Source organism: Takifugu rubripes, chromosome 19, assembly GCF_901000725.2.
Source record: "Takifugu rubripes chromosome 19, fTakRub1.2, whole genome shotgun sequence".
Lineage (NCBI taxonomy): Eukaryota > Metazoa > Chordata > Actinopteri > Tetraodontiformes > Tetraodontidae > Takifugu > Takifugu rubripes.
Window position 1 is genome coordinate 17,977,270 of NC_042303.1, and position 10,007 is coordinate 17,987,276.

The 10,007-nt window shown below is 44.4% G+C and overlaps 2 protein-coding genes and 1 long non-coding RNA gene across 6 annotated transcripts; 2 read left to right on the forward strand and 1 right to left on the reverse strand.

Moving 5' to 3' along the window:
• Positions 1-125: 125 nt before the first annotated feature.
• Positions 126-3,145, forward strand: fbxo2 (F-box protein 2). Of its 4 annotated transcripts, none has more exons than XM_011614390.2 (7): positions 126-375; positions 1,277-1,343; positions 1,484-1,610; positions 1,765-1,857; positions 1,939-2,077; positions 2,654-2,790; positions 2,972-3,145. In XM_011614390.2, the coding sequence occupies exons 2-6, from the start codon at positions 1,307-1,309 to the stop codon at positions 2,786-2,788; spliced, it is 531 nt and encodes a 176-aa protein (XP_011612692.1). In that variant the 5' UTR covers positions 126-375; positions 1,277-1,306; the 3' UTR covers positions 2,789-2,790; positions 2,972-3,145. The 4 variants fall into 4 exon arrangements, with proteins under 4 accessions (XP_011612692.1, XP_011612689.1, XP_029682433.1 ...); XM_011614387.2 differs by adding an exon at positions 849-911 and having other exon boundaries at positions 132-375; positions 2,654-3,145; XM_029826573.1 differs by adding an exon at positions 849-1,003 and having other exon boundaries at positions 133-375; positions 2,654-3,145.
• A 289-nt stretch (positions 3,146-3,434) lies between these two features.
• svbp (small vasohibin binding protein) lies at positions 3,435-5,332 on the reverse strand. Its single transcript, XM_003973769.3, has 3 exons — positions 5,185-5,332; positions 4,500-4,634; positions 3,435-4,386 (listed from the first exon to the last, which is right to left on the reverse strand). The coding sequence occupies exons 2-3, from the start codon at positions 4,611-4,613 to the stop codon at positions 4,297-4,299; spliced, it is 204 nt and encodes a 67-aa protein (XP_003973818.1). The 5' UTR covers positions 4,614-4,634; positions 5,185-5,332; the 3' UTR covers positions 3,435-4,296.
• Positions 4,487-8,065, forward strand: LOC105417880 (uncharacterized). Its single transcript, XR_965352.2, has 3 exons — positions 4,487-4,637; positions 7,625-7,752; positions 7,831-8,065. It is a non-coding gene; the product is annotated as an uncharacterized lncRNA (long non-coding RNA).
• Positions 8,066-10,007: the final 1,942 nt, after the last annotated feature.

The following is a 10,007-nucleotide window of genomic DNA, read 5'->3' on the forward strand; positions in this document are numbered from 1 at the left end:
CTGAATGTTAAAAGTGAAATCGGTTCAAATTGCACCGTTGCAAAAATGATTTAGTTGTCTGACGCTATTAATCTACACCAAATTTTACTTAAAGCACTAATGAGAAGTATTTGTACAATTAATACATCACATCTAAATCACTTTTTTAAAGTGTTCAACCGAGTGCAGAACGGTCTGTTTCGCCGTTAGTGTTGACGCGTAGTTCTGCTGAGTTCTGCTGAATGGACGCTCCCTCCCAACTTGCAGATTCCTGGGTGTATTGTGTTTGTCCCTCTGTGCCTCCCTGTTCGTGCATGTTCACCACAAGGCCAAGGTCCTCCTGCAGAGGAACGACGTCATAGATCAGAAACTGGATTGATTCTTCCTTTACTGACTGTAAGTACTCGTTGTTTCCTATTCGCGCACAGCAGATTTAATTGACATTACACACGCGTGCACAACGACAGCCAGAGGGTGGACGTGCACATGACTCAGCTGTTTCTGCATGAAAACAATGATGCGCAGAATATGGAACCAAATTGTGTAACATGCGCAAAACATGTCGAAACACAAGATTAATCTCGTAACACGTTTTGTTTGTGTAACCTAGTTGGAGGTTTGTTCCATAAGATTTTAATCGCTCTATCTGGTTACGAGCAGGAGATTAAATTTGTGATTTCTCACTGACTGAAAGTTGTTTTACTTTGACGTTAATGTGATTGTTTTATAGCTGTGCCTTTGTCCTGTGGTGCACAGTCGTCTGTGGTGTTATTAATACTCATGTGGGCCTATAGTTCACTTCAAGGTTGAACAGATATGAAGATTGGCTGGTGTGAGATTTACTTATTTTATACTGTTTTTCGTTATAGACAGAAACGTCTCTACGCAGAGCAAAGGGCAGCTTCCGCTGGTTTGAGACCAGGCCAGCACAGGTGGTTTTCTGCTGACTGATGTCTGGCTGATCCTCTGTGATGCCCCTATTCAGGGTGTAAAGACAGCTGGATTTTACGCAGCCTGTTGTGCAGTGAGTCAGCAAACAGGGAATTAACGTTTGGATGTGGAACCTGACCCAGATTAGAACTCCGTTGTAGTTTTTACATCCATCTGCTGGGCCCAACACTGGGGCCACTGGCTTTTTTCTGTCACGGTGCTCAAATAATCACATACATAATGAAATCTACATCATTTCCTGGCATGTGGGGGGGGGGATAAAGGCAGTCTGGAATGAACCATGTTTAAATATAGGGGGGGACAAGACACTGATCCTGTAGATGTTTCATACCTGTATTCCTTGCAGGCCACCTTTCCTTCTTCATTGCCTTAAATCATGACCAGAAATCTGCTGAAGAACCCAAATGGAGAAGGTAAGATGTTTTTTTGTTTTTTTTTACTGAATCCACTTGTGTTTAACCAGCTTGAGATGAACTGGAAAATAAACCTAATTTTAAAGAAGAATGAAAATCTAAAGGTATAAAACACAGTTTATTGTGCTTGGTCTTCACAGAAGAGCTGGAGTTCTGGGATCTGACTGAGAATGGAGGAAGTCAGTGGAAGGTGGAGGAGATGCCAGGAGACTGTGGCTACGAGTTCTGCAACAGCGAAGTCACCAAATACTTTGCAACTTCTTTTGAGTGAGTGTTTGTTCCCCTGAAAGGAGCCTGTATTAGCAGCAGATGGAGCGGCAACGCTAAACTGCTAGCATGGCATTCAGACACCTGATTAAATGACACGAGCCTGATACCAACTGCCTGATGAGAGTCAGAGATCTGATGCACTGTGTTGTAGGCTGTGTCTGAAGAGACAGGTCATCGATCTGGTCGCTGAAGGCTTCACGGCTGCACAGCTGGATGCTCAGCCTGCTGTGAGAGTGGAGGACTGGTGAGACCGACGTGTCCTTCTGGACAGCTCATGCCCTTTGTCCTGGTGTCAGTGCGGCTGACAGCTGACTCCCCCCCGCAGGTACTGTGGGAGGACCGACTGCGGGTGCACCTACCAAATGACCGCAGCTCTGTTGGATGAAAATCACTTGGTCATCCAGGAGTTCAAACCTGAGCCAGTGACCCTTGACCCCGACAGTGACGACTGCTCATGGAGACAGGTATACCGGTCCAGTGGTCCGCAGTGTTTGGTGCAGCCCGGCCCATTCCTTCACAGCTGTGACGGCTCTCTGGGACCAGTTAACACATCTGTTGACACAGTACAGTTACACATATTTCACTCGGGAACACGCTGAAGTACATGGTGGAAAAATTAACTTGAACAAATAAGTCTGATCAGATGTAGCTTCGGTAAATATTAATGTACGCCAGTGGGGTTTAAATCAGCATCTGATGATGATCCATTCCACGGGGATCCACCAGGTCAACAAAGGATTCTTTGTAGTCTGTCCAGAACAAAACCCAGAGACAATTACCACAAATATAGAGAGCCGTCTGTGGACGTCTCTGCTGCATGAGACAGGCCGACGTTCCCACTAAAGCTCCCAATCCTGTCTTTTCCAGTTAAACCAGTCTATCTATCCACCGTCTCTCTGTCCCATTATGACCAGCCCAGTTTGACCAAACCAGTGTGCAGTGCTGTGATCTCTGATCTCGAGTTACAGTCTCAACCGACACATTTCTTAACACCTCCTGAACTGTCTGTACTTCCTGTCTGTCTGTGTTTTGAACTCCAGGTCAGCCATACTTTTACCGACTATGGTCCTGGATTGAGTTACATCTCATTTGAGCATGGAGGACAAGACACAAAGTTCTGGGATGGCTGGTTTGGGGTCCGTGTGACTGGGAGCTCTGTGACGGTGGAGGTCTGAATGTAAGAAATAATTTATTAATGATGAAAGAAAAGTGCCTCTTGATTCGGCATTCTGTAGGTTAGGGGGCTTTAAGAGGACCAGCTTTGCTTACACAGTATTAAATCACTGCTGTTGCTAACAGACGGTACTTGAATAATGTTGAAATTTCAGCTCTACTAACCTTACATAGATTACTTATAGATTTAGGGCCTGCAACAGTCCTGAATCATCATGAATGGCTACTATCCCTGCAGAGACTAATCCCACTGTCATTAAGTAAAAGTTACATTAATAGCTTGGTACCTTGTTTTGTTGTTAAAGCTGTGATAAACAAACATTATCTGACAATAAACTCGCCCATTACACTTATCCTAATGTGTTTTGTCGCGTTGTTTTTGACAAAATACAAATTCTGTTTCAACTGAGATGAAACGTCACAAAATTGTCATTGTGAGCGTTGTCTCCACCTGCTGGTCGTGAGCAGCATTACACAAACATTTCCTCAACCTGGATGAGCGTAGTTACTGACCAGTAAATCCAACTTAATTTTGCTTTTTTAGGGAAAAAACGACATGGATGTATACAGTGTTTAACTACATTATGCTCAGAATTCAAGTGTTTCCAAATTAGACAACAGGATATTAACACACAATGAAGACACAGCTCAATATAAACATTAAAAACCTTTATTTTTGTTATCTCAAAATGTTATACTTTAAGTGGCTCATACTAAACAAAATAAATATTTTGATAAGAAATTCATAGGGCACGTACAAGTTGAAGGTTTGGTGAAAATTACAACTCAAAGTTGCATTTTTCCAGATAAAAGCCAGAGAACTGACAAGGCCGTTTATCACGAGCACCATCGTTAGGAGTTAATCAGAGGGCCTGAAACTTCGGGATGTCGGTGTGATTCGAGAGGTGTAAATGAGGTGCACAGGTTTACAGGGCAATACTATAGTGTAGAAATGCATCACCGATCAGAGAGCCAACAACCGTCAAGGCTAACAAACGCAGTTACCAACTGATGATACTCACAAACACTGGTGGAGGAGGACAGGGAGAGAAATGTACGTTATAAAACCATTAATAGAGGGAATGCTCAAAAATACAATCAGTATGATAATGTGGTGCAGTATAACAGACAACATTAAACAGTTTTTATCTGGGCGAGTGAATATGTCTGGGTTTACAAAAAGACAACTGACCAGCTGTTTATCAGGATTTTCAGAGATGCTGTGGCTGACCGCTGCACAAGATCAAATAAATAAAGTGTAAACAGATAAATAAAATCTCAGTCAGACACACATACACTGAGCCTGAAGGTGATAAAAGTCTAATGACACCTGTAATGAAAATATAAATCCTTTCAGTTAATAAAGCCATGGCCTCGTTAAAACAATACTCTCTGGTACACTGGGGACACAGGTGTCTGCTGGCTGTGCTTCTGTGATGTGTAGGTACGATGTTTGTGACGAGCATCAGGTCCTGGTCCTGGTCCAGATTAGAAGGCTGCAGAGGAGATCTCACGATTCACTTTGTGACTGCATCTGTTTGCAGAAGCCCTCAAACTGCTGCTGTTCCAGCTCTGTCATCACTTTGTTTAAGGCATAAATCTGAAAATAAAACACGGGAAATAAATCGTAAATTTAATATGAAAACACAGAGTGCAGTGTACCAACGCGTTTGAAGCGTGTGCCGGGGTTAAAGGTCGGGGCCTTTACGCCACCTCTGCTCTCTGTCGGTGTTTGAGCTCCTGCTGTGCAGATTTCTGTCTGGACCGGTCTCCTCTGGTCGGAGTGGAGTTCAGCTTTGGCTTGTCTTTACGACAGGCAGACTCCATGGTTACAGGCGTCCGACAAACCTGGTGAGTTAAGATAACATAAATACATCGATGATGTTTGACAATCTGCATTTTACTGTGTACACGAATATGAACTAAAGCACCAGACTAGTCCATTACCAAATAGACGCATACCGCAAATATCCACCATAAAATGACTGAAGTGGTGATCATAACGAATAGAATTTGAACCAAACTGCGGAAAGTGTTTGCTTTAGATGTTAAATTTGATTATTTTCTGCTTAAGCACAGGTCACAAACCTAGGCTATGCTAAGAGAGGCTAACGACGCTAATCGGTGCTCTCCCGTTTGTGAGAAAACAATGAGTATAGTTTGTAATCGAATGAATTTCACACTTGTTCCTCGCTGTAGTTTGATACACAAAGAGTACCTGTGCAAAAATATGTGCATTGAAAGTCGTATAAAAACATCAACCTTGCCCACTTCATGCTAATAAGCTAGCCTTCTTGCTTGCTAGTGCTACATGTATCAATTTACCCCCCCATAGGGCAACGCAAGCATTTAAACAAGACTAACAGCTTAAATTTGGAGTAAAGACGTATTGACTTGCCTTTCAAAATGAGAAAAAAGATTGTATTATGCGATGAAAGGGCTGTATCGCCAAGTTGACTCAAACAACCGTTTTGTGTTACCACAAAATAAGTCCGATCTTCTAGTGAAGTGTGTGTACAAGGTTCCGGCCACGTACATCTGTCATTTAGTGCCACCTGGTGTGGTGACTGTGAATTGCAGTACAGCGGCATATTTTTTGTTATTATTGTCGCCATACGATTTAATATTTCTTGTTTTGGCAGGAAATATGCAACATTAGTAACAGTAACATGCTTTGTTGGGGAGAAAACACGTTGTTTCTTCAGTCCGCAGCAGTAAGTTTCATCTTAGCAGTAGATGAGAGGAGAATCAGTGGCACCATTGTTTACTCTGCCGACAACTGAGCTTCATCAGACCACAAGATGTCAGTCTTGGCTAATCGGCCAGTTGTTCATTATATCCCATGATTTAACGTTAACGTGTATTTTAATGAATTACTGATGTATGTAGCTGAAGGAAACCACTGACTGTTCAATATCTGAAGGATGACATGTCACTGAGCCTCATCCATCACTACACATCCTCCCTTTTATTAGTGATAATGGGCATTAAAACAATGAAATGTGTCTCCAGAATTTTCCATTTGGATTTACCTGGTAGGCATCTGTCTATACAGACCCCCCTGGGGGTATTTCTTCAGTTTATAAATGAGCAGGGTTATAACCTCACACCTGTAAAGGGTTGGTCTAGATTATCTTCAGAGCAAAAACAGTCTGTATCAAAGCTTGGGATTATCACACACACGCACAAAATGAGTAAGCCTTCTTCTCACCCAGAACTACGTGACAGCATTTGATGTCTTGTGTTTTTTTTGGAACGCATTTCTGAATTTGTGCCCTCTGGCAGTCGTCTGCCACAGAAATGTATCGTTCAGCATACCAGCAGTTTACCTGGATTTATCTCCCAGCTCTACCAGAGTGCCCTCCTTCAAAACAATATCCTGCCAGGAACAACCTACTGCAGACAACAGTCAGACCTGCTTTATTCACCCAACGAGACGAAGGAAAAGGAAAAACTCAGGCGTGATTGTCGACCTAAACATTTGCACGTACTGTGCAACACTAGTTGTTAAACCCTCTCACGTGGAAGAGTGTTGAGCGTCGTCATTTACCAGCCATGCTGCTGTTGTTGCTATCGCTGCTCCTTTAGCCTCGTCCTCACTGTCACCATCAGCGACTGTTGCGAATGATGTTACTGAGGTTAATGTCGACCTTCTCTGTGGCATCTACGGCACGTCTGTCTGTCCCAGGCAGACGGATCCCTCCGCTGTGGCTTCTTAGGGTATCATCTTTTCCCTAAAAGGTTTTTTTTAAAGTTTTTCCTGACCTGGTTTAAGCTTCTAATAACAGAGACGGTCACAAGTGCAGTGTGACAGTGTTTTACTATCGGGGGGGTAGGACCATGTAATTATGTATTACTTCTTCCTACTCCTTTTTAATCACGTATATTACATTCAAAAATGCAGGTGGAACTATTTTTTATTTATTATCTATCTCTAGAATTACAAACCCCACTGTTTGGCTGTCATGGCGACAGCTGCAGGGACCGACTCCACCTCAGCCAAACCCAAACTCTGCGCTGTTTGATCGCTGCCTTCAGTCTCGGCAGATGCATATGAGTTCGGGGGCGGGTCCAGTTTCTTACAAGTGGTTTTGTTTGTTTGATGATGAAGCAAGAACTGAACTGGAACCACGGCTCAGCAGAAAATCTGTCTCTAAAGCTTTGAGTTGTTTCCATCGGGTCAGATGCTGCTGGTGGATTTCTTTGAAATGAGTCTGTTTCTTTGACAGGAAAATAGACGTGAACTGTAACACAAGTCCCGAGCGACTGTTGCCCACAGAAATACACCTCTTAGTTGAATCTCTGTCACATTTTTTCACCATGGTACCTGAAACATAAGCTCATGTTGTGCTGGGTGCTTCAGCACCAGTGAGATGGTCCCGGTTCTGTAGAGTGGCCGAGGCGCCTGGTGGGGGGAGGTGGGGGGAGGTGGAGGGATGAGGTGTGGAGCGATGGAGGACGGCGACGGTGGCAGCAGAAGTGTGTGTTAGGAGCCTTGTTCTTCTAAATTAAACTCTCTCCAGAGGGAAGCACAACTCTGACTGCTCCTTCACACCAGTGGCCCTGAACACACAAACTCACCACCAACCTCCTCATCCTGCTCGCCAAACCACTGCCAAAACACACACACACTCACTCACGCGCACACGCACGAACATGCATACACACACGCGCGAAACATTGACACGCACATGCGATGCCGTGCACAGATCCCCACAGACGTGCACACATGCGTGCGTGCACACTGTGTCTTTCAGAGCTAAAAATACACGAGTGTGGCAAATGTGCCCAAAATAACTGGGCACACAAACACATTTGCTGTCCCCTCACCTGTAAAGGCCTCCAGAAAGGTGCGCTGATATGAAAATGAGGACGCCTTCTCACCTGAACCTCGACAGACCTGCAGCTGCCAGAGAAAACAGCGGGCAGCAACTGGCGACCCAGAGAGATACAGCCAGGATATGAGGTCAGGGGAGGAATGTCCGTCGGTTTCCCGTATTATGCCTTGTTAACACTGCTCAGCTTCACATTTCCATCTTTACAGGATGCTGCCTGTTAGAACCAGGGTCCAGAGAGACCTGTCAGGTGGTTCAGTGGTTCCTGAGAAAGTCTGCGTATGATCATTATTGTTGTGGTTTTATTTACTGCTGGTTTAAAAAGGTGACCTTATCTTTAGCTGTATTTTAGAGAGTTCGGCCCCACCCTTCCTAACGATGGGCGGCTACTATCCAGAGGTTTTAAAGGTCGTCAGAGAAATAAAGATTTTTTTTTCAACCTGCGTGAATGTTCTGATATTCCATCATTGTTCGGCACAACTTTGCCATGTTCCAAACACAGACTGGCCTTGTTCTTCGCGTCGTTCACGTCTTGCAGAGGCATCTCGCCTCCTTCACGCTCACCTCGGCAGTGAATAGATGGGGGGGGGGGCAGGAAGGAGGAGTGAGAGGGGTGAGGGTGGTGAAGGTGATGGTTGGTGCTATAGGACAGAGGGGAACAGTGTCTCCTTTAAGTCCACGTGAGAGAGACAGCGGGGTCAGTGTGTTTGGCCTGGCCTGCTCTCCTCCGTCTCTCCCTCGCTCTCTCTGTCCCAGAAGCTGCTTCTCATTAAGCCTGTTTGTTTTGGCCGGCGCACGGCGGCACTTAGCGGCAACACGCTCGGGCCCACGTGCACGCGCAGATGCACATGCAACGCCGGCACGCGCACGTTCCCAGCCTTGTTTGTTTTGGCAGTGACCAGGTGCCACTTACTAGAACCTCTAAACGCCAGCAATCAGCCAAACACACCAGCATGTTTACATTTACCGAAGCGTGGACACACACACCCCAAGAGTGTAAACATGATTTACCAGGCGGACTGTGTTGGTTTGAGGCACAACCTGACTCTCACAATAACCTCAGGTGTCCTCTACAATAAAAGACCTTCAGTTTCAACCCCTAGAAACTAGAGTTTCAGTGGATTTATTGTTACAAACAATGCTTGAATTCACAAAGTCTAGTGTTTATTTCTGAAGCACAAACCAAAGAGATCCCGATGATGCAACATGAAGTTGAGTGAAGCTCAATTGTACCAAACTGAACGGTTTGAGGGACTTTGATCACAACTTATTTTAGTCACATTTCAGCCAATTTTATTGTTCTTTTAATGGAACAAATGTAAAGTGAAAATTTAGATACATATCAGAAATCGTAGTTAAATAGTCTTGACACGACAAACTTAAATGGTTTTATTCTCCTCAGTACGATCCAAATGATTGAATCCCAACCCAGAACCTGCTCCTGCTCAAGCCGAAAATGTAATGGTCCTAGTTTCCATCTGAAAGAATCACACGAAACATTGCTTCAATATATATTTTATATATATCTCAATTTCCTGCTGTCAGAAATGCTGCACAATTGCTGCAGTTACCTTGGCAACAGTGTGAATCAAAGGGTGGCAACAACACCAGGATTTTGCTAATATGATGCTAATATGAACTACATGCGCCCCATAAATGTCTGCCTCAAGTCAAGAACATCTGACCTTTGCTGAAGCATTTTGGGTTATACGTCAAACTAAAACCACACACCACGGTGAAGGGGAAAATGCTGCACCGTAGGCCGCACCTTCAACCCAGTAGAGTACAGCACAGGACTGGAAAGGCTGCGGCTTACATCAGCTACAGCGGCGTTAACATCATTAGATATATTTGAGAAGAATTGATGCACTATTAAAGCCGTCATCGGTTTGAGGGTGACTTGGACCTGGCGCTCCCTGAACCTTATTCATAAAAACTACGGATTCAGAGCAGGTTTGTGATGAATTAAACCCCAACAGTCTCCTTCCATTGAAACCCAAAAACATCAAGAATTCTCCTGCATATTCTGAAAGCTGATACGACTGATAATACCTCATAAAGATCCCATCACAGTCTAGCTGCCCCCCCTCTCAAACAGTGGCTCAAGCAAGAGAAAAATTACACCCATTACACTCCCTAACACACACTGTCACTGTACACATTCTGACACACACAGAAGGAAACAAATGCAGCATTCTCTTCTCTCACCAGGGGTAATTTGGACCCCAACCCTCCTAATTTTCTGTCTGAGCCAGCCGCTGGATGGGCTGCGGAGAGCAACAAGTGCAGCCTACACTCCCCTGCAGGTTAGGTTTCCCAGCCCGTTTCTCTACACACACCAAAAAATGTGATGAACAATAACTGCATTCTTGGGATCTGGCAAATG

Bases quoted from the DNA above. Each gene is read 5' to 3' on its own strand.
- fbxo2 (XM_011614390.2), top strand. From the start codon at position 1,307: ATGACCAGAAATCTGCTGAAGAACCCAAATGGAGAAG. The intron at 1,344-1,483 runs GTAAGATGTTTT...TGGTCTTCACAG, and splicing joins GAAGAACCCAAATGGAGAAG to AAGAGCTGGAGTTCTGGGAT. The intron at 1,858-1,938 runs GTGAGACCGACG...TCCCCCCCGCAG, and splicing joins GCTGTGAGAGTGGAGGACTG to GTACTGTGGGAGGACCGACT.
- svbp (XM_003973769.3), bottom strand. From the start codon at position 4,613: ATGGAGTCTGCCTGTCGTAAAGACAAGCCAAAGCTGAACTCCACTCCG. The intron at 4,387-4,499 runs GTGGCGTAAAGG...TTTTATTTTCAG, and splicing joins AACACCGACAGAGAGCAGAG to ATTTATGCCTTAAACAAAGT.